Source organism: Acomys minous (genome assembly GCF_964271855.1).
Source record: "Acomys minous genome assembly, chromosome: 8".
Taxonomy (NCBI): Eukaryota; Metazoa; Chordata; class Mammalia; order Rodentia; family Muridae; genus Acomys; species Acomys minous.
In genome coordinates this window covers 20,256,502-20,280,798 of record NC_140489.1, presented here as the reverse complement: position 1 = coordinate 20,280,798, position 24,297 = coordinate 20,256,502, and the positions used below count along the sequence as shown (strand labels likewise).

General features: G+C 38.2%; 1 protein-coding gene across 9 annotated transcripts in view; it reads right to left on the bottom strand.

Moving 5' to 3' along the window:
* Positions 1-24,297, bottom strand: part of EML5 (EMAP like 5) — a 117,686-nt gene that overhangs the window by 75,356 nt on the left and 18,033 nt on the right. For all 9 annotated transcript variants that reach the window (XR_014781267.1, XM_084792959.1, XM_084792961.1 and 6 more), the window contains exons 3-14: positions 24,013-24,111; positions 22,909-22,977; positions 18,524-18,709; positions 16,984-17,119; positions 15,542-15,743; positions 13,273-13,410; positions 8,522-8,778; positions 6,536-6,748; positions 3,277-3,444; positions 2,571-2,677; positions 2,052-2,170; positions 519-705 (exon numbers count right to left, since the gene is read on the bottom strand). Coding sequence is in view for 8 of the 9 variants with exons in the window: in XM_084792959.1 (XP_084649085.1) it covers positions 519-705; positions 2,052-2,170; positions 2,571-2,677; positions 3,277-3,444; positions 6,536-6,748; positions 8,522-8,778; positions 13,273-13,410; positions 15,542-15,743; positions 16,984-17,119; positions 18,524-18,709; positions 22,909-22,977; positions 24,013-24,111 (1,881 nt within the window). In the remaining variant the exon portion in view is untranslated. The remainder of the gene's footprint in view (positions 1-518; positions 706-2,051; positions 2,171-2,570; positions 2,678-3,276; positions 3,445-6,535; positions 6,749-8,521; positions 8,779-13,272; positions 13,411-15,541; positions 15,744-16,983; positions 17,120-18,523; positions 18,710-22,908; positions 22,978-24,012; positions 24,112-24,297) is intronic.

The window sequence follows — 24,297 nt, the reverse complement described above, 5'->3', positions numbered from 1 at the left end:
GGTGTGCACCACCACGCCTGGGCACTAGCACAGTTTTTAAACACAGTAAGAATCTATGGCCAATGGTGTGCCTCCTTTATGAACACTCATGTAGAGACACATCCCGTTACAAGATTTTAGAACCCGTGCTTTGGCAAGTGAGGTAGGCTGGTACTGCCATTGAAAAATAAAAGACACAGTCATCCTGTGTTGTCATAGAGCTTTTTGCTAAGTACTTATTTTGCTTTAGTTAACTCAACCTAGAGAAATCAGGTTTGGGGGCTGGCAAGATGGCTCAACAGTTAGGAGCACTGACTGCTCGGCCAGATGGCCCAGGTTCGATTCCCAGCACGCATTCAGTGGCTCTCAGCCATCGTAGTTCCTTCTACCCTATCCTGCCCTCCATGCGTGCTGCATGCACATGGTGCACAGAAATACTTACAGGCGAGACACAGATGCACATAAAAATAAAAAGCAACGTAAGTTTTTGAAGGCTGCCTATCTGACTTACTGTCACACGGTCTTCTAAGGGAACGTACCTGGCCCGTTGCCACATAGTCCTTCAAAGGATGAATAGCCAGACACAGAATATCATCATCATGGCCCAGGTAAAAGCGCTGTGTGTTCTGCTGTCTATTGTATATGACACCCACTGCTGCCACATGGTATACGATTTCACCAATTTGAGTGTAGAAAAGATTACTTCGGCAGTCATAACCCCTGTAACTAATGCAGAGAATAAATCATGTGTGATGTGTTCTAATCTTTCATCTGATCAATATGTAACACACAGAAGAGTAGGTATCATTTGGACCATTTAATGTCCAGTTTTAAAGGAACTAGATAATTAAAGGAGGTGACCACTTTCTTAGAATCTACATCCTGTTATGAGCTTCTCTGCTTACAGACAGCTAAAACCCAGGCTTAGGTACTGAGCAGAAAAAAAAATTCAGGTACGAAAAAGTCATCTCTGGTATTCAAGTATTTGCAAAAACACGATTAAATTTGTATTCTACAAAGTTAAACCACTTCTTTTATACACAATCAGATAAGGAAAGGAATAAATCAAAGATTCCTGAGAGCAAATATTATTTAGTAGGGGAAGGGAACGACACTTGGAGCAGAGGGGGAAGAAGAGACGGTTTCAAACAGCACTTTTTTATGCACACTGTTGAACCATGACTATGTAATACATGTTCCAACAGCAGCCTTAAGCAATCAATTAGAATATACAAATCTTACAATAATTAATGCAATCCCATCAATGACAACCTTGCTTTGTGCTTCAAAGAAGTCCAGTTCACACAACACAACCTAACTAAAATATTATCTACTTAGCACTGGAAGGGAAATACTTTTTTTTTTAAAGATTGATTCTATTTGTGTGTGTGTGTGTGTGTATTTGTGTGTGTGTGTGTGTGTGTGTGTGTGTGTGTGTGTGTGTGTGTGTGTGAGATCTATGTGCAGGTGTACTTGGAGGCCACCTGATATAGGTGCTGGGAACGGAACTCATGTCCCATGGAAGAGCAGCAAACCTTCCTAAATCACTGAGCCTTCTCTCTAGCCCTGGGAATACTTTTTATAAATAAATTATTTTCAAATCCTTAGAAAGTATTACCAGTCTGATGAGAAAATGTGTGCTTGCTGAGGGTAGAAATGTGTTGCTGTGGAGCAGAAATGTGAGGCCTGTACATTATATATGCTCTAAGGACTCCAGAAACTGATAATAATTAGCTAAATATTAAATCCTGAATACTCAGGCAAAAGAGGATTCAGAAAATTCCTTTAGTCCCATTGTAGGAGAGATGACTACCTCTTACACTTTTAAAGATGTATGAATGTACTATCAAACTTTCAGACAGTTTTTAGAAATTTAATCAAGACCTTCATAGTGGCTCACTGTGTGCCAGACAACGTCATCCATAGCATTGCTTATTTATTCCTCATTGTGGCTTTTTAGTCAGGTACCAATTTATAGATAGGGAAACAGGCATAGCAAGGCAGCGTGACTTGCCAAGGTATTGAGCACAAACTCAAATTCAAACACATAAATGAAAAATACTATTTTATACCCATGAATAAAGTGTAACCGAATACTATTTCCTGGAGCACGTTCTCTTCGTTTAGAAGTAGCACTTTTCTGCTTCTCTTTGCATTGTTCTTTAAGCTGAGGTAGATCTTCTTTGTAAACCTTGAAAGTGCATATACACAGGAATATGATTAAGGTAAGTATTAATAAAAGTGCCCATGTAGTTAATATAACTTTCAAATGCTGATAAGAAAACACTTGGAATTTTGTATGCCGAGACCTCTTTATACCTCATAAGGAAACACTTCAAGGGAAATGTGGTAGGCTACTACGATAAAATTCTACAGGCAAAAAGAATACAGGCCTACTTAGTACATTAAATATTTAATATGAAAGGATACTCTTTGCAAGTGTGTTATGATGTCAAAGGGGAGAAACTGAAAGAACTACCCATTACTGGAGAAATTAAAGCCATAAAAACTCACAGTAGATGAAAGTAGCAGAAATCATGATGAAGAAATTGGACTTTGGGGGCCAACATCATAGGCTGCTAGGCTCTTACCTGTCGGTGGTAAGTGAGCTGCGTCTCTTGCTCAATCTCAGAATCCAGCTCCGGAACATCAGACAGATCTGAATCTGAGTCATCGCTGTTGGACTCAGCCAGACTTTCTATAAGTGTTTAGAAAACAAAATATCATCTTAAAGTTTTACTTTTAAAACAACAATGTAAAATTAATGATTAAGATGTGACTCTCAGTTTGACGTGGAAATAAGCCATAAGGCAGTCAAATGAAATGACCTATTCAAGTGACATACATGTCAGCAAACTGTAGTACAAATTATCTTTCTGTCTAAGTCACTGAAACTCAATAGTTCCATTAAACCCTTCCCCTGGCTCCCCAATGACCACTACAACAAATTTATGTGTCTGTGCAGATGTAAGTGAATATATTCTATAATCAACATTTAAAAAAATAGCTTAAAAATATAACACACAACAGATTGACATTTTCTTTATTTTTTTAAAGTATATGAAACCTAGGCACCCATATTTCTAAGATGAAACATTAATTGTTGGTTTTGCTGGCAAGAACTATTAACTTCACTCATTTGACAAATTAAATATCAACCCAAATACTTCATATTGTATGAATGTAATGAATGATTTTAAAGATATACAGCTATTTTAACAGGGAATTTCTGCTATTAATAAGCTTCAATGGTAAAATAGTTTGGATCTATGAATGGGGGGTGCTGTAGAAGCTTACCTTGGGGTGCTATGTGAAGAGCATCTTTTAATTTTCTTTCAGGAACAAATTTCCACTGAAAGACAGAGTGATCTGCTCCACCAATAGAAATAACCCACTGATAATCATGTGACCATCTGACATTAGTTACATGAGCTGAATGGCCAATATATTTTCTAAACTTGGCCCCTGTAACAAAAGTATGTATCTCTAAATCGATAAAAGACAATACACAAAAAATACCACCTTAAACAATGACTACTTTATGCAAACTATTACAACATCACAACATTATCTTATATATGATCAGATGAAAAATAATTTAAAAGATAGTTAAATGAACAAATGAATGGACTGAGGGGTGCAAATATTTTCTTTACTGATTTTACAATATGTTTTAGTAGGGACAACAAAACTATGAGGTATAAGTTCCTACTGCTGAAGACACTGTGAACATAGGGCATGGAGGACTAGAGAGAGCTGGATCTGACCCAAAGGCCACCTCCCTGATGTAGCTTTCATAATACCAGGAGGTGTTACGCACATTGCCTAGGGAGGCAAGCTCAACAGTCTTTCCAGCTGGGACACCTGGGGACCACAACAATGATAATCACAGTGAGATATCCCTAAAGGTGCCATAGTGACACGGATTTTGGTGGTAACCAACAGCTGTATTTGGACTTAAGGCCTGCTCAGCAGCGGAGGGGTCATGTCTACCCACGGCTACTGCAGTCATAGATGTCAGAGAACCTACTTCCTGCCACTTCCATCTGAAGTCTAATTAGTTGTCCTTATACCCACAGATATGTACGTACAGGGCCTAATCCTTGACAGAGAAACTGCTTTTTGCAGCAAAGATTATTACGGAAGGTCAAAATGTGGGAGCCCAGTCCCAGCTGATACATCTGTGGCACAGTGCTTACAGCTAAGGCTTGGGGACTGCCGTGGAAGGAAGGGAAGACCCTGGAGGCCTTCTGTAAGACTGGGTCTTCTATTAAATATCATTCCCAGAGGACTGGTTCCCTGGAGCATATAGCCATGAGGAAAGTGCACAAACTGAAAATAAAACTCTATATGATAATTTACTAATCTAAGAAAACAAACCTTCCAATATATTAAGAAATAAATCCAGTTACAAATGCACTAGTTGGTCTGTGTGGAGGCTCTGGTAGAATAACTGAAAACGGCCGGTTATTTACAAGATACACAAGCAGGAACGGTGCACCTAGCCCAGCACAGGCCCTCAGAAGCCAAAAGTGTTCTCTCCGCTGTAGGCCACATACAAGAATCCATCTTCATCTTTTTCCACAATGGAGGGAGGTAGTGTGATATTAGAGTGAAAAGGATGGGATGATGCACTGTTCTGGATTATATCTGAAGTGTTAGATGGCTAAGTATTAAGAGCACTCAAATTAAATCCTTAGCGGTCAGAGTACTTGCTTCTCTAGATTTTGCCAACTTCAAATCATGTTGGACTGAGCTAATCTGTTCTTCTTTCTGAAACTATTAAGGTAATTAATTAACAATAAAACTTCCTCTTATAAAGGCAAAAAAAAAAAAAAGACTGGGTTTTCTAGAGACGACAGGGAAGCTTCACCCACGAAGTCTCAACAGTGCGGTTGCCTACACAGACCTGAACACTAGGTGGCGTGCCAAAGTTCACTGTAGTGGAGGGGAATTGAAAATGGTCCCATGCCTAGAAGAAGAGTTCCAGGCAATTACAAACTACTGAGAGAGGGAGAATGAGTCTTCCTCAGAGAAGAGCACCCTAAGTCTTATCCAGTTCCAAGAGGTAAGCCATTTAAAAAAACTAACAAGCAAGCAAGCAACAGTAAACAGCCTTTCTGCATTTATATATTTATTTGCAGATACATGTGTGGGTGTGCGTGTATATATAATAATTAACCAACGAATTTAAAAGGGTGGTCATAAGAGGTGTGGGAGGAAGAAAAGAGGGGAGGAAATTATGTGATTATATTTTAACTAAATTAAAAAAAAAAACAATCAAGAAACACGGAAAGACAAACTGTGAGGTGATAGGTGTGCTGGTTCACACCTGGCTACTAGGAAGGCTAAGATAGAAAAATCACAAGTTTGAGGCCTGCTTGAGTAAATCTGTGAGACATTACCTCAAAACATACTGTCTTAAAAGGGAAAGGGTATATACAGTTCACTGGTACAGCGTTTACCTAATGTGTATCATTAGTCTCTGGCTTTGATCCCCATTAGCACAAATATAAAGCAAAACAGATGAACAAAACAACTCTATACTGTGTAAGAAAAACCTGTCTACAAACAAAACAAGCTAAGAACAAAAAAACGCACGGCATAATCTTGCTACTCTGAATAAAGCTTGGAGATCAGTTTTTTATATTAATATAAGTGACCATTTTGACCTGAGGTCTTTGTTTTTAAGTGAAATTGATACAACTAGTCTGACTTACCCCACTGACAGTAGCCCCAGCCCAACCAGCCTGAAAGTCCTCTAAAAGATTTAAGACATCAAAAAAAACCAAAAACCAAAAACCAAAAACCAAAAAACAAAAAACAAAAGAATCCAGCAACATATTTAAAAGTATTAAACAACAAAACCTATGGTGACTTGTTCTAGGGATGCAAGGTTGGTGCAACACACAAGAAAAGCATACAATGTAACATAGGAATTGATGTAATCAAAATCAAATACACCCAGTTTTTATAGCTAATTTTAACTCCACATATTTTGTTGGATACCATTCAATTAGAGTTTGTCTACTGTTTCCTCATGATTAAAGAGGTATTTTTGTCTTATGCAATATTCTATCATTTAAATTTTTATGTGTCTATAAAATTCCATCATCATGAGCAATTTAAGAAATCATGTCAGGTTGGATTGAATTTTTTCCTGAAGTCACAGACTTCCAAATTAAATAGATGCTGTAGTTAACTGAATAGTTTCGTTTGGATAATTTTTGAGCTGGCATAATAAAAGTCTTCACCAATTAGTATACATTCTAAAATATTAACTTTTGGGGCTGGAGAGATGGTTCAGCAGTTGAGAGCACTGTCTGCTCTTCCAGAGGACCCTGGTTTGATTCCCAGCACCCATATGGCAGTTCATACCTGTCTGTAATTTCTGTTCCAGGGGACCTGACACAGATATACATGCAGACAAAATACCAATGTACATAAAATTAAAATAATTGTAAAATAAATATTAACTTCTATAATTTATCTAAACTATGTCAGCGCATAACATCTTTTATGAGATGGTTAGTTAAAATATTAGAAAGAAAGATACCTTTTCTTAAACATGGGTATCGAAATAATTTTACCACACCATAGTCATCAGCTGTGACTAACACCTGGCCAACATAATTTCCATCTACTGAATTTATGTCATTGATATCAGAATACTTGGGCCAAATGCCATTGACTTCAAGGCCTGAAACACATGTCCATGAAGCCCAGTGAACGCCTTTTATTTCTTCTTTACTTGTCACTTCCTTTCCTCCTAAAAATAAAAGAGTCTTTATTTAAGAAATTACTTCATTTGATTCTTTTCACTCAGGTATAAATTTTAATACCTTATACCTAAGTCAGAGAAGAATAACCAGACAGCTAAGTGTGGATTAGAAAACAAAATTAAAATTTTTAAAAATTCTACTGACTTAGAGAGTTTGAACATAATTATCAATTCAGCAGACCCATTCATATGGAAAACAGAACTGAATCTTATTAGGATTCTGATATAAATTAGTGCAACTGGGTGAGATTTAAAAAAAAAACCACCAAGATGTCTTTCTTCAGAGGTTATCAAAGTGGCTGGATCTAAGGAAGCTGAGGCCACACTCAGATGAGTGAAGCCCTCCTTTCTGGCAACTCTCGTCCATCTGTGCTTAGCTCATACTTAGGACAACAACGAAATGACTGCTCACTGCGTAGCTGTGCAGAGGAGAAAAAGGTGAAGGCACAGAAAGAATCTAAGGGGTCTACTGAGGGCAATGGCTTGGGTCTTTTTGACTAAACATCTTCTATAATGTGTTCAATAAAATTCCAAACAAGGGAGGGAGGGAGGGAGGGAGAGAAAAAAAGGAGAGAGCAAGTAAGAGAGGAAAAGAGAGAGAGAAAGAGGGGTAGAGGGAAAGTGGTGGTGGGGGGCAGAGAACAGAGGGGGCAGGGAGGAGGGAGGAAAGGGAAATGCTACGACAAAGTGGCAAATTATGTATTAATAAGAGAAACTCAAGATGCATCATAGGGAGGAAACACCAGAAAAGACTAAAAAGGAATGATCAGTGGAGGATGATACATTCATGCGAGGAAAGAGGACTTCAGGGTTCAGTAGAACTTCGTTATAAACCGTCAGTGAAAAGCTTGCAGGGGATCCATTGACTGTATTATGCAACTGGTCTTACTAAGTTCTTACAAGAGTGATTAATTTACAAAGCACCATATCAAACAAGGTGTCATTGTGAGAAGTGAGGAGTTTTAATTAAGAAGGGCTTGGAGTGCTGGGAAGATGTTGTCCAGGGCACTACATTCCAGTTGGACAGGATGAGTTCTGAGTGTCCTTTCTGAATGTACAGCAAGGTAGCTGTTATTACTCATACTTATCACTCATGGCATGCTTGAAATGTTTCTATACATGTGAAAAGCACAGTAACTATATTAGGTGATAGGTATACCAACTAGTATGATTGTTAAAATACTTTTTAAATCTCCATTATATATACATTTTTAAAAATCACATTAGACTGGACATGGTAGTACTTGTCTTTAATCCCAGCACTTGGAAGGCAGAGGCAAGCAGATCTCCAAATGTGAGGCCAGCCTGGGCTATACAGCCAGTTACAGTCTACCCATAAAATATGACGAGACTCTATCTCAAATGAAAAAAAAATACCACATCATGTATTTTAAACATATAGAATTTTGATGTTACTTAAACTCGATATTCTGGCAAAGAACTCTAAAGATATAGATCAGATTACTATGCCTACAATCAAGTATAATTTACAACTTACACTCTTTCTTTCCTTTCTTCCTTTCTTTCTTTTCTTTCTTTTTCTGAAACAGGGTTTCCCTGTGTAGCCTAGGCTGTCCTAGACTCACTCTATAGACCAGGCTGGCCTCAAGCTCACAAAGATCCACCTGCCTCTGCCTCTTCAAGTGCTGGGATTAAAGGCGTGCGCCACCACACCCAGCTGCAACTTACTCTTAATGAAAGATTAAATACTACAGACATTAAAAGTCTATGAGCTGTATGTAATGTGCTAGAAAAGTTTACCTGGCATCTTATAGAGCAGTCGCTTCCCATTGCCGTCGTTTGTCTGTAGATATCTACTGTCGGAAGACCAGTCCAGATGAGTGATGAAGCTAACTGAACCAACACATTCTCCAACTTTTTTGTATCGCTGAGCAACTCCATAGATGTCAACCGAGCTGTCATTGCAGCCAACAGCAAGGTAAGTGCCATCTGGAGAATATTTTAGCTCATGGATTGCTTCTTTCCTGTCTTTAATATGTACAACTTCAGTCATATCTCTGTGAAAAACAAAAAAGACCCTATGAACAAAAGTCACAGGAGAACTGTTTAAAAATATCTCCAAACACTGGCTGTGACATACATGTAAGGAAAGTAAGTAGCATCTGCTTGGGAATAATTATTTTGCTGACCAGAAATAAATAGGGAAAAAAATGGATGCTGCACCATGTGGTGACAGAGCATCTGTCCAGCATAAAGTCCTGGATTTGAACCCCAGCACCCCCTCAAAAAAAAAAGTAGAAAAGAAAAATGGTAAATTTCAGTGCATAAATAACCTTATTTTCATGTACCCTACAGCTCCCTACTAAATTTCTCGGTTCAGATGGTAAAATATTTAGCCAGATTTTTTTAAAGATAAAAGTTTGTTGTAAATACTAAATTTATGAAATAGTCTTAAACACTATAATTTCCATAGTTTTTATATGTTTGGTTTTGGCTTTGGTTTTTTGAAACAGGGTTTCTCTGTGTAGCCTAGGCTGTCCTAGACTCACTTTGTAGACCAGGCTGGCCTTGAACTCACAGCAATCCATCTGACTCTGGGATTAAAGGCGAGTGCCACCACACCCAGCTCACATTTTTTATAATGAGTCAAATGTACAAACTGACATTTGGAAAGTAAGAAGAGCATGAAAGAATGCACTGCTTCAGCAATACATCTGAATAGATATCTTTAGGGCCTTGAGATGAGAGGGTGTTTGCAACAACCCCCACAGCCAGCTTCTGACGGAGCAGACTCAGCTGAAGAAAGTAAACATGCTGAGGCAGGAAACCAAGAGACTGCTGGCGGATGGAGCCTTAGTGCTGCAAGAACTCCAGTCAAATGATTCATGTTGACTGTCCAGCACAGCTGAGGTGATGGGAGCTAGCGGCTTGTCAGGTGACATGGCGGGTCCCCACCAGGCTTGTGTCTTAACTGACTTCCTTCTATAAGTTCAAAAGACTCCAACAACTGCTGCCACATGTCACAGCCCAGGAGGAATGCCTCTTGCAGAAGGAGCTGCTATAGCAGGAGTCACATTTATATAACTACCTTGGCTGTTTTTATTCATTTTTCCTTACTAGTGAATTTCATTTTAAATGTTCCCTTTTTTGAGAGTCTCATTATGTAGCCCAGCCTGGCCTCAAACTCCCAATCTTTCTGCTTCTGCCTCCCAAGCACCCGAATTACAGGCATCCACCACTATGCTCAGCTTAATTTATTAAACCACAACAACAAAAAACCCACTGTTCAGCCATATTTTTCTAGGATACCTTAAAAGGAATTTCCAAAATAGCATGGGTGTTGGTAACAGCCATAAACACAGATGAACACTTAAGTTTAACACAGTTGAGTTTTCAAACTTCTAGAACTGGACGGAGTGGGAAGGACAGGGATGCAGCGAAGAGGGGCAAGAGCAGGGAAAAAGCACTACTTCTCAGCGGCAGCCGTCTCTCCATATAAATTCTGCATCAGTCATTTGAAGTGCTCCAGGTTAGCAATTTCAGAAGCAGAAGCATGTTTCTTGGTTTTTTTAATTTTCTAAATGGAGCTTGGAGCAAATCCTTTTAATAGCACTGAACACTTAATGTTGTTTTAGTGCTGGGGATTCAAACTTGAGCTGACCTTGCATGACACAGACATAAAATAACTATGACAATATATGGGAATTGCTCAAAAGGAATATGTGAAACTGCAAGGAAGACTGAAAGTCTGGCTAAAACTAGATTGAAAGCAAGAAGAAGCCACAGCAACTCTGACCTGAGCATAAGATGGACATGAGTGAGGCACTGGCTACATCTAAAATAGAAGAGAAGGTTCTTTGGGAATAAGACACAGCACAGACCGGGCACGGCAGCATGTAATGAGCGTGCTATTTAAAGTGAGCATGATGGAGATACGGACATTAGTGGGAAGAGCAGCAAACAATGAAGCTGAAGATAGACTAGTAAGATAGAGTGAAACCAAAGAAAGAGAAGCAGACAAAATCCAGGTTTGCAGAGTACAGGCTTGCGAACTATTGACACAAGTACTCAACAAGCAAGCTCAAGTTCAACCCCACAATCCCCACAAGCAAGTTTATCTTGCCAATGTCAAGGAGTCAGGTACCTTCCCAGTGCCAAAGTCTAGTTGAAAGCTCTAAATAACTCCATAGACTTTGTTGGTTTGTGGTGTGCTGGGAAACTATTCAGGAAATGCCAACTCAGGTTAACCTGAATCAATGTGGCAGTTCTGAATCAAAATCGCTGCAGTTATGTCGAGCCAAATCCACATACAAAGATTAAAAGTTTAGAGAAGATAGTAGTGACACAATAATGTGGATTTATTAAATGTCACTAAAGATCTATAATTACTGAAATAAAATATATTATATAAAAGCAATTTTAAGAGAAAACTTATACCCCATCTCAACTGTAAAAACCTACAGTTTTTTTCCATACTGGGAATCAAACCTAGAGCCTTGTACATGCTAGGCAAGCACTCTACTATTTAACTACAGTCTATTTATTTATTTATTTATTTTGAGTCACTAAATTAGGCAGGCTTGCCTTGAACTCAAGTCCAGGAAGACTTTCAATTCACAGTCCTCCTGCCTCATCCACCTTAACAACTAGAATTGCAAGTCTGCACCATTAGGCCCAGCTGTGAGTAAATTTTGTATAGGTGAAAAAAAAAACAAAAAACGGAGTGAGGTACAGAAAAGCAGATCTGAGATGGACATTGCACACCACATCAAGGACTGCAGCCTTCAGCCTAAGGAGCAGACAGCCTTTGGAAAGAAGATGACTGCAGCCACATGTGACTTAAAAGGAACCTCTAAAATAAAGCTGAAAGGGAGCTGGAAACATCTTCCCTGCTGTAACTTCCACACAGCCAGAGTTTCTGGAGAAGAAAAAACATCAGTGGTCTTTCCCAGTCACTCACAGATGAAGGGCGGGGCACATAGGGTCCCAGGCACCGTGCAGAACTACTGGCTATTGTATTGACATACATGTTGGGAGGGAGGGAGTTGTCTTCAGTTATGCGGCCCCATCAGACTCCAGTACAGTTCCAAAATCATGGTCACAGAGGACCATGGTTACTCTCAATGGTCAGAAAACAAAGCAAAAAGTTATGAGTATGGCAAAGAGATTTGTAGGGATGAAGAAGAGTTGGTGGTGGGGAAGGGAGCTAACACAGAGTAGGGAATGAGAGTGACCAAAATATGCAGTGTACGTGTGTGTGTGTGTGTGTGTGTGTGTGTGTGTGTTTGTCAAAGTACATATTTAATTAATAAACAAAGCAGGACTCTCAATCATGGCAGTGTGAGATGGTTTGAGATGGTAAGAAGGGCAGTTCCACCTTCTATTCCACCAATCCAGTGAGGAGATGGCAAAGCTCACACAGGGGTGTAACAGTAAAGCTGGAAGACAGAAAATTAACTTGACAGCTTTTGTGAAAGTAACTCTTAAACAAGAGAGGCTAAGTAAAAATAAATAAATCATTTCCGGCCTGAGTACCTGGGCTGAGGATTACTGAGCTGGAGAAGATTTCATACACACTGTTTTGTGAACATGCTGTGGCTCTACAGCACTGTTCCTAATGACTTCACAGGATAGAAACTCAATGTACCTACCTATAATTCAACATCAACTAGACCAGCTTTAACAAATTCTGTTTGTTTATTTTGCTTGTTTGTTTGTTTGTTTGATACAGGGACTCTCGATGTAGTGGTGGCTGACCTGGAACTTATTGGGTAGGCCAGCCTGGCTTCGAATTCACAGCAATTCTCCTGCCTTTGCTTCCTGAGTGCTGGGATTAAAGGCATGTGCCACCATGCCCAGCCTTAAATAAATTCCTTAAGCATTACAAGGGAAAAGATATGGGCATTTTTTTTCAAATCATAAAGATACAAACAAGCAAACAAAAAACCCTACTCAGTCATTCCTTATAGCCTTAAGGTTGCTTAGCAATAAAGGATCATGACTGAAAATATTACTACCAACAGAAAGTCAAGGCCCAAGTTTTAATTCAGAGCTTTAGCCAGCAGTGTACTAAGCTTCTTGTGTGTGTGTGTGTGTGTGTGTGTGTGTGTGTGTGTGTGTGTGTTTGTGTGTGTGTGTGTGTGTGTGTGTGTGTGTGTCTGCTCAAGGTTACATGTGGTACATGTGTGCAGGAGCCTGCAGAAGACAGAAGATCAAGTCAAGTCCCCTTGAATTGGAGTTAGGAGTAGTTAGTTGTGAGCCACCATGTTGGTTCTGGGAACCAAACCTAGTTCCTCTGCAAGAACAGTAGCTTTCTTAATCACCGGGCCATCTCTCTAACCTATCTGCTAAGCATTCTTAATGCCCCAGATAAAAGTTCTTGAATTTCATTTCCAACAAAGCTATTTTTATAAGTATATTCATTTAATGAAACTACTATTTGGAGCACATACAAAAGAAGTGGGAAAGGATACATGGTTAAAGAGCAACAAGTACTATGCATTATAACAAAACAAGTCATTACTGTTTCTGCTTCTACACTAACTGCATACCTCACTCTAAGGACAGTGAATGACCCATCCTTCATCCCAAGGGCAAGGTGGATTCCATCTACATTGACAGCAGCACATCGAATTGGTTCTTCCATATTACATCTTGCTATTAAAGCATGATCTACAAGGCTCCAAATCCTGTACAAGTTAATCCAAAAATAAAAATAATTAATATGTATTATAAAAATAATAATCCCTGTAAGAACATTTTAGTTAAAATAAACTTGTTAAAAGGAAGATATTTGTCTCTGTGAAAATAGCAATATTATTCATAATTAAAGTAAAAGAGAGTATTGGAGTTTCTTGTTTTTAAAATATTATAGCAGGGACAGTGAGGTGGCTCCAAAGGTAAAAGTGCTTACAGCACACTCCCCAAAACCCACAAGGGAAGGGGAGAACCAGCTCCCCAAAGCTGTCCTGACTCCATATGTGTCCCGGCATTTGTGAGCTCATACTCTCACATACAAAGAGCAAAGAAAAATACTAATGAAGATTTAACATATTCAAATAAGCTATAATAAAATTTCGCATCAAAACTTGAGAGCTAGAAAGATGGTTCAGCAATGAGAGGAGTATTCTGGCCTTTCAGAGGAGCTGAGCTGAGGTGCCAGCACCTACCCAGGGAGCTTGACCCGCCTGAAACTTCAGCTCCAAGGGATCCATACCCTCCTTCTCGCCTCCATGGGGACTCAGTACACATGCAGCATACGTGTGCATGCACATACACATACATTAATAAAAGTAAAATAATAAACTGTCACCATATTAACACAGTGATGAAACTCAGGGACTATAGCCGAAATATGTAGAATATTTTGCCACCTATGTTATAATACAAAAGCTATAATTTAATGACTAAGCATCTACCACAAGACATCAGAAAAAGATCAACAGGGAGAAATGGATTTTTGCAATGATTTTATAGACATTATTTTTTATTAATTAACTTATTCTATGTATATAAGTACTCTATCTGCATATACACCTGTATGCCAGAAGAGAGTATCAGATTCCAGTATAGATGGTTGTGAGCCACCATGTGGTTTCTGGGAATTGAACTCAGGACCTCTGGAAGAGCAACTAGTGCTCTTAATTGCTGAACCATCTCTCTAGCCCATAGGCATTATCTTTTTGAAAACCTGATGCTGAAAATGTTTAATTAAAAACAAAAACAAAAAACCTAATGCTATTTTATAGGAAAGTAAATTTTGTATACTAGTTTTATATTCTTTTATAACCAAGATATTTGCTAGTTTCTTCAAATTTATTTTTTATTTCTGTATATGTGTCTGAGCTCATGCACACAGGTGTCAGAGGAAGCCAAAATACAGTTTCTGATACAGTTGGTTGTGAGCTGCCCAACGTGGTTGCTGGGAACCAAACTCTTGGCCCACTGAAGGAACAGCAGACATTCTTAAGCACTGAGCTATCTCTCCAGCTCCACCAATTCCCTTTCAGTTCCATGAATTTCTTTGCATTTTCTTTGGATGCTTCTACCTAGACAGTCACATCGTCTACATATAAAAGTGGTTTCTCCTTTACTCCCTCCCTTCTCTCTCTCTCTCTCTCTCTCTCAAGCTCCTGCTCCAATCACTTGAGGTGCTGATGCGTCTTGCCGATCCTGACCACAAAGTTTCAATGCTGCAACATTAAGTGCTGCGTTTGCTGCAGATTTCTTTCTTTCTTTTTTTTTTTTTTGAGACAGGGTCGCTCTGTGTAGCCTTGGCTGCCCTGGACTTGCTTTGTAGACCAGGCTGGCCTCGAACTCACAGCGATCCGCCTGCCTCTGCCTCCCAAGTGCTGGGATTAAAGGCGTGCGCTACCACTGCCCGGCTGCAGATTTCTTATTCTGTACAAGTGTCAGGAAATACATCCTCTGGGGCAAATCCTGGGACTAAAACATGGCTGCATGTTTTTATTGCCTGAGAACTAAGGATGAATTTTATTTTTCATTGTTGAAAACCATAAAAGAATAAAAATTTAAAACACAAGAAAATATACAAAGTTCAGATTTCGTGTCTATAAATAAACTTTTATAGGAACACAGACATATTCATTTGTTTACACATTGCCTACAGCTTACATACATCACAGAGGTAGACTTTAGAACAAATTTTACATTTACTTCTTTGAGTGTGTGCATGCATGAATGGTGAACACCATGATACGTGAAAGGCATTCGTGCAATATATTTAAGGTGTATGATCACTAACATATTCTTAGTTCTTACAATCTGAATTTGAAATTTTGTAGTGCCCGACGTACTTACCTGACTGAACGGTCATCACTTCCAGTCACAGCCAAAGGCTTAGTGGGATGAACAGCAAGAGCCCAAAGTTCACCTTCGCAATGTCCTTGCATAATTAGGAAAGGTTTATTTCTTTCATGTACAACAATTTCAAAAATTTCACTGTCCTGTGTTCCAACTAAAATGTGGTCACCTCGCCAACAAACACTCCTCACAGATAAACCTGGTAAAAAGCACATTTAATACCAATATTGAACTTAATATTAGTGCTGCAATAATAAAGTTCAGTCTTAACTGGAAATTAACTTTTGTATCTTTTATATCTTAGTTGTAAGATAGAGTACAAAGTCTGGATATACACCCCCATTGTCTTCAATTGTTTGCATTCTTTTGCATATGGAACAGTGATTTCGTTTTTGACATATCTGATTTCTACCCCTACTCTAGATAACCTTTCCCTTCTCCTTTGCTGAGAGTTGAGTTGGGCTGCTGTAGTCGAGGTCTCACAGGACCCTATGCTCAGGACTCTGCCTTTAGACAAATGCACTTTGTGTTTTCTTCTGTAACAACCTGATTTCTCACTGTATCTCATTTCTGAAACCTATTCATCACTATATTTAAGGAAAGAGAATTCACTTTTACTTTATCTTCATTTTCCACAGTTCATGTTGGCCATTATGAAAAAAATCCCATTTTTTATTTATATACCATTGCCAATAAAGACACCCTCTATACTTCATAATATTCTCTTGAGGATAACATAAAAAGGAATAACATTTTGTAAGTTTCAGAACAATGATCATCAAACTAGTGAAAATAGAGTAATGGCTAACGTCTAAAAACTTATTATGTACTGAACATTCTAAATAACTCACGTGTATTAATTCATGTAACACTAGGAGATATTCATGGTGGTCTTAATTCATAGATGAAGCTAAACAGAGCAAAGTTACACATCTCCTCAGTAACACAAATATGATTTAAATATATCTTAAATACATATGATATAAATGTGTTACTTCTAATTTTAGTCTTATAATTCAATGACATATTAGTGACTAATATGCTACATTGAGAACCTATTTTTATTATTATGCCTATTTTTAAATCCCATAATTTTTGAAAAAGTAAGTTTTTAATCAGAAAAAAAGATTTAAATCATCATTAACAAACATTTATGAATTTACAATATATTTTATTTGCATGATCATTTGGCAACAGGTCTATTTAGCATTGTAACAGTATTTTCGAAATCCACAGTTAAAAAGAATAAATGTCTATGGTATGTTTTTGTAGGTTTCATTAAAACAGGCATTCGACACACAAAGGACCTTTGTTATAATGTTAGCACAAACTATCAGCTGAAGTCCTTCTGACAGAACCTATAGAGAACATGTGTACTAAAAGGCAACCATTGGCTCATTCACAATTTGCTTAGCATAACTCATTCATTTTATTATTACCTTTATATCCCTGTTCCGTTTCCCTGAGATCAATCACAGTAATTGGTTTAAAAGTTAAATCCCAAAGACGAATACAGCCGTCTCTGCCACCAGTAGCAAAGCCTTCTTCACAAGCATTCATACTAAAAATTCCTGCCTAAGTGAAGGTAGAAAATGACTTAATAACATGGGCTTCTTAAGAACAACTACTAAATGAAGGTAAAAATCCATTCAGCAATACTTTCTTATGAATATATAAATATTAAATGAATATATAAACAAATACATCAGAAAACACAATAAAAAATCTTAAATATAAACCATCATTACTGTACTAACGATTGTACTAGGGATTGAACCCAGGACCCGACAATGCTAGACCAGTGTTCTACCTATCTCTGAGCCACATTCCTGGCCCTTAGCTGCAATGTACATAACTGAAAAAGTACATATTTCTAATATATACAAATGAACAAAATGTACCAATGCAACCAACCAAACAGGAGTGAAAGACTAAAGGGGTAATTAATAAAAAAGGAAATAGACATTTTTCTTCCAGAAGATAAGCAAAATTTTACACTTCACATTCTATATTGAAAAACATGAAAAAATAGCTTTTATATACTAAAGGTTATAATATGAACTGCCACACCATTTGTGAAAAAGATACTCATTTGTGTGTGTGTGTGTGTGTGTGTGTGTCTCCAGACATTTTGCTTTAGACAAGTCATTCACAAACACTTCTTTGGTACATCAGTACTTTTCACTTGAAAACCTCTCCATGCTAACTAACCCCATACACTGTTGGAGGAGTGACTCAACTGCAAAACAGTTTGAATTTAAAACCACAAAAAGTTTTAACAATATACTTTTCTTACTTAGTTATGTCAAAACCTCATGAATTAAAAAAAAAAAAAATCCCAGGGACTAGAGAGATGGCTCAGTGGCTGAGATCATTAGCTGCTCTTCCAAAGGAGCTGGATTCACTTCCTAGCACCCACATGGAGGTTCGCAATGGTGTATCTCTCCAGTTCCAGGAGATCCCCTGCCATCCTCTGGCCTCCAAGGGCACCAGGCACACACACACAGTGCACAGACATGCACACAAGCAAACATTCAAATGCACAAAGTAAATAATCACTTAATTTAAAAAATCAAGTCCTTTCTCCCCGGGCATCATGAGTCTGTGGTTTTGCTTTGTTTTCCTACATGTTCCTAAACTGCTGCCTACTGGTTAAGTTGGCCTTAACAACACTAGCTTTATTTGACTGTAGCTAATCTAGAAAACTCTATTGCTAAAGTCAATACACTTTACTCAACAGTATTCTCAAAAAGATACTGTTACAACAAAGGTTTTAAAAAGATAATAACTATACTAAGTTAATAAATATGTATGAGTCTAATTGCATGGTTTGTAATTGAAGTCTTAAAAAAACAAACTGTTAAGAATAGCATTTTAAGGAAACTAAACTGGCTAGAAATAGGCTATATTAGACAGCTGGTTTTAAGAACGTTAAATGGTAAACATCCAAAGGTGTTTAAAATATTCAAATATACTTACAGTATGAGCCCCTTGTATTGTCCTTATAAGATTGATTCCTTTCCACACATATATATCCCCATTGAGTGCACCAGAATACGTTAATTCGTCTCGAGCACAGGCTAGGCACAATATTGTCTGGAGGTCACCTGTTTTACCAAAAACTCCTCGTTTTGGGGTCAGAGCATTTCCACACAAACTCCAGAACTAAAATGGATACAGCATACGCATATCATCAAATAATGCTTATAAAACCTAGTAAAATACTTTCAACAGTTCAATGCTATACTAGCAGACTAGAAATTACCAAAGTAGTTGTCTTATGATAAACTAGCATTCAATGTTCATATCCTCATGTTGGTGTTATTACAAGCTGTTATAGCAGATAAGTTACTAGTCTCAATCTTTATCTGTAAGAATAAGGAATTTGAGCTACATCTTCTTTAAAGCAATTTTTAAGTGGGGCGAGGGATGAGAGCGCAAGGCAAAGGAATGGATGGAGGAGAATTAACTAACATGAAAGATGTCTGGAAAAGCTATATAGGAACCTAGTATTTTATAAGTTTCCAGAGAGAGAGAGAGAGAGGGGGGGGGGAGGGAGGGAGGGAGGGAGGGAGGGGGAGGGAAGGAGGGAGGGAGGAAGGGAGGAAGGGAGAGAGAGAGAGAGAGAGAGAGAGAGAGAGAGAGAGAGAGAGAGAGAGGAGAATATGATAATGTTTTCACATAAAAGAGTTAAAGTGGAGTTAACCTACACAAAGGGTAATACTCTTCTCAGAAACCATAAGATGCCAAATAAAACACTTGGTGCCAAGCATAAGTGCTCTTGAGCTGTTAGCCCAATGTTTCGTAGATAATCTCAAAAAATATAGGCTACTGACACTGCTTCTGTTGCCCACCAGATGGTGAGACTGTATTGCTGAAGATAAACACTCTGGACACAGGCAATATAGAAATCATGTTTGATAACTAGAAAGTTTTCTCCCTGCTTGTTACCTTTCATGGCATCAGAAAGTGTTAAATAGGCTGCTAAGAAGAAAAAGCCACCCACTAGTCATACCCAGCTGTTAACCCCATGACTATAATAATGACCAGCATGACTTGGTCATGCCATGAGTGCAATAGTGTCATGGATATTGTGGAGGTAACCAACCACTGTTTGATTTAAGGCTCACCTCACAAGAGGAAACAAATGCTTAGTACTGTAAATCTGGCCACACACTTATAATTGAGGAGCTCCAGGACAAGCCCACGGAGTAAGCCTGCTAATATTATTTTACCAAACGGACACTGTATCAAACTTCCACCTAGATGTGTGTGCACATCTATGCATATAAAGTTAGTGCAGACCTCATTAAATAACTATCTTTGTGTAGTGATGACAGTTAACACAGACACTCCTAACTCAGCAAAGGGCAGCGATAAGTGTCTGTGGAGTGCTCAACCACAAATGGGTCATCTCTAACACCCCAAGCCTCAGGGATCAACCTGTAAGAAAAGAAAAAGTATGATCCAGGGCTCAGGGATGTCAAGACAGAAACAGTGTCATCTGGAAGTAGCAGGACTGCTGAACTCTTGAGGTCACAGCAGCTGCGGCCACATGCTGAAGACCTGCAGCAAGGTCAAGACAGTCCACATTCAGGCATGGAGAATCAGGGCTGTGTTGGTGGAATAGACGCTGGTAGTTCAGCGATGCTTCAGGGGACAGCCTCACACCCCTGAGTATATGGGCAGCACAAACTGGTCTCAGTTGGTTATTTAAGAAAACATACAAGAGTGGGAGTGGTTGCAGTGGTGGAGGACAGCTCTGGGATGAGTTAGGAAGAGGAGTGGGAGCGAATATGTTCATAACACATTGTATGGATATATGAAATTCTCAAAGATCAAATCATATTTCAAAAAAGGTGTGCTTTCAAAAATTTACATGCAATTTAGGTTAAAAATCTGAGAGTGAGTTAAATATAAAAATGAAAGCAAAGGCTGGGAATATAACTCAGTGGAAGGTCATTTGCTTAGTGTGCACAAGGCCCTGGTTTCAATCTGTAGCACCCGAAAGGCAGGGAAGAAAAGAACAAAGCACCCTAGACTCATAGGAAAATGAGCCAAATCACATCAAACCTGACGCTAACAGATTAGATCGGGGAGAGGACACAAAGAAAGAATACATGTTGCACTCATGGCTCGTCTCAACCTGAATAAACGCCCTTTAGAAATGACCAATTTACTCCTGGGAGAAGATAAATTCAAGAAAGAATGGTCACAGCCAGCCTTATTGTTTTACTATACAGCATTCGGTACATTTTTGTAGTTTGCGCAGAGGGAAAAAAAAACCTAAGTGTGATAGGGCAGGGATTTATACATGGAATAGTTCTAAATAAAGAAATCAGGTCCAGAGAATATTATTTTATAATCAGTATGTTACTATTTAATATATTTTAACATTACATCCTTACATTTTAAAGTCTGAAGCTTCACAGAACTAAAACTTGTGCTACTTATCTATTCACATGACTAATGAGTACTTTAATGTGGGAATTTTATGACTTCAAACCTAAAAGCACCATCCAGGATTTATATTCACAAGATATAAATTATGGTCTTGTCCTTTCACCCAGCCCCAATCTAATGCTATTATTTTCTTCCGTATCTGTTATTCTCAATTTTGGTTTCCCACCAGAACCACCTGGGGAGATTTATAATTCCTGAGCACACACTGAGAGGAAGTGAAATACAACCTTTGAGGAATGAAGTCTAGGTTTCCTAAGGCCTTTGGCTCTGCGGGAGCTAATCCTTCTGTTCTAGAATCCGGATCACTTCTGTCCAATAGAAGTTCAGTGAAAATGGAAATTTCTCTCCCACTTTTATACACATATATATGTGTATATATGAATAAATACATGTGTGTGTGATGGATATATGCATGATTTCCAATACAGTGGAACCCAGAAATACGTGGTTCTAGAGTATTTGAAATATGGCTAACGACTGAAGAAATGAATTTTAAGTTTCATTTCATTTGAGTTTATACATAAATTCCTGTATGTCCTAGTGGCCACTGTACTTGGCACACAATTTTATATCATCTTTGGGACTTAGTTTCTTTGCATGTACTGCTGGCACAAAACTACCACCTTACTAGTCATTGTTTCTACTAAAGGAAAAGAAATGTAATTTATAATATAGTTTGATCTCAGAAGATGAGCTCTTAAAAATACTGAAAATAAAAATTTTAGCTTTATTTACAATGTTAAGTCATTAGTAAGATCTCTTTATAATTAATTTAGATACTACATTATATAATATATAAATTAAACATATATAATGTTGGTCTAATACATAATTGGTTAATATATATACATACATCTCAAGCACTATATCAAGGATCATCTTAGATAAAAAGACAAATACTATATCTTCCCAGTTTTAAAATATATGCCTAAAGCCTTGAGGGTGTGAGTGGAGGGAGAGAAAAAGATAAGAATGGCAGACCATGGGCTCTTACTCATTAGGAATTAACTGTTTCAGGAGCAATTATATAAGACAGCAGAAGAGAAACTATTTGAATTCTGCACCATGATTCAAAGCTAACTATAAAAATAATGTTTGGTTGTTCTCTCTTAGAAGCCTGTTCTTTTCTAATGAGAGAGAGACAGGGGGTGGATCTGGAAGGGAGAGGAAGTGGGGCAGAACTGGGAGGAGTAGATGGAGGATTAGAAACAGGATATATGGTATGAGAAAAGAGTTCATTTTCAGTAAAAGAAAAAAACATTTTAAAAAATCACCACTGACTTTATAGGCTTCAAACATGACTACAGCAAAACAAAACCTATAGCTTGCATAAGCAAATGCACAGTAACTGTAAGGTGGAAATCCCTTCAGAGAGCAAATACAGGAAGAGGAACATGGCCTAGCTGGGCACCATGAAGAGCATTTGAACATATGATGCTTTTAAAACCCCCAACTGTAAGGATGGTAATAACTGTCACAGCTTCAAAATGTGGAAATAAAACCTCAACATGGTTAAATGATTGCCATAGGTTAAGCACCTAGGAAGTAGTGATAGTGGCTACTCACATTGCTCCTGTGAGGCAATATTATCTCTGCAGATGAAAACTGTGTCAGATGTTTGAGTTCCTATTCACAATAGATGCTACATCATTAGACTATGTTTCCTAAAAGAGAGTGCCTCATTACTTCCCTTTTAAAACTTATATCTTTTATAATGTCTCAAAAAACTAGAAAATAAGCACCTTGCTAGATGAGACATAAGTATTAAAAAGTTGACATTTTAAAACAAATCCTGTTAGAACTCTGTAACTACTAGAACTCTGTAAATGGCTAACGGTATAATGTGTATGTAACAACAGACAACCAAAAATAACTGCATAAAAGAAGGACCCTTCGTGTACCTTGATATGTTTTACACCACAGCTGACGAGTTTATTTGGCTGGTACAAATCCCAAGAAATATCAAATATCTGTAAACGAATAAGATTAATAGTTAAAATATTTTCCCTATCACTTAAGGATCCTGCCCAAACAATGAGGTGGGCTAAGCCTCTGTGTAGCCTTGGCTGTCCTGGACCCGCTTTGTAGACCAGGCTGGCCTTGAACTCACAGAGATCCGCCTGACTCTGCCTCCCAGAGTGCTGCAATTACAGGTGTGTGCCAGCACATTCAGCAATAAAGTAAAATTTAACATGTATTTATTTTTAAGTTTTAAAGAATACTTTGACCTGAGGAAGTAACATGAACAGCTCAACAGAGCTAGAACATGAGACAGACACCTGAGGCTTTTTACAGAGGCACAGCTCCAAGTAGAATACTTATATACTGAGATATATAGGGTAGTTCTAGGTATTTAATCAGAACTATTTTAATAAAAGATCTAGCATGGGCTGGAGAGATGGCTCAGAGGTTAAGAGAACTGTCTGCTCTTCCAGAGGTCCTGAGTTCAATTCCCAGTAACCACATGGTGGCTCACAGCCATCTATAATGTGATCTGGTGCCCTCTTCTGGCATTGACATGCAGGTAGAGCACTGTATACATAATAAATAAGTAAATAAATAAATATATAACATTAAAAAAATCTTAACATTCATTTCCCAACAATATTCAGCCTTTATTTTTAGCTTTCTCATTGTTTGTGGGTCACACAGAATTAATGTGCACTTTCTTAAGTTTCCGAGTCACTATGCTTTATTCATATCTAATATTCTATAAATTCAAAGTACACACAAACTATGTTGTTACAACAAAACTCAGGTGAATCAGAATATCGCAAAGAAACATGTAATTAAACAACAAAGGAGATTAAAAACTAACATGTGAAAATAAGTCCTCTGCTGTGCTATGCGGTGCTCGTCACTCGTTTCTTAGGTCACTATATAATTGAATGTGAGAAGTTTGTGAAGAGTTACCTTACGGTGGCTATGTGACAATGACAAGGCACAGAAGACCCTGTGAACTCCCTGCCACGTCTTCACTAGAAAGCTCAAAGGAGAGTACTCACTCTGTCTGTGTGACCAGGAGCCATCGACAACATTTTCCCCCTCTTCCAGTCCCAAACACAAACAGCATTCTTTGAATCGAGTCCAACTGAAACCAAGCGCTGGGTTTTGTCCAAGAAATTCAAGAGGGAGTAAAAAGAAAACTCAAATAAATACCAAAATATAAATAGTAAATGAATGCTACTTATAACATCAAAATACGTGCATTCTTTTCAGACACCCTTTAAGGCAGATAGATGAGCTCATCCCATTAATATTTGTACATGCATTTAGTCTTTCATATTAAG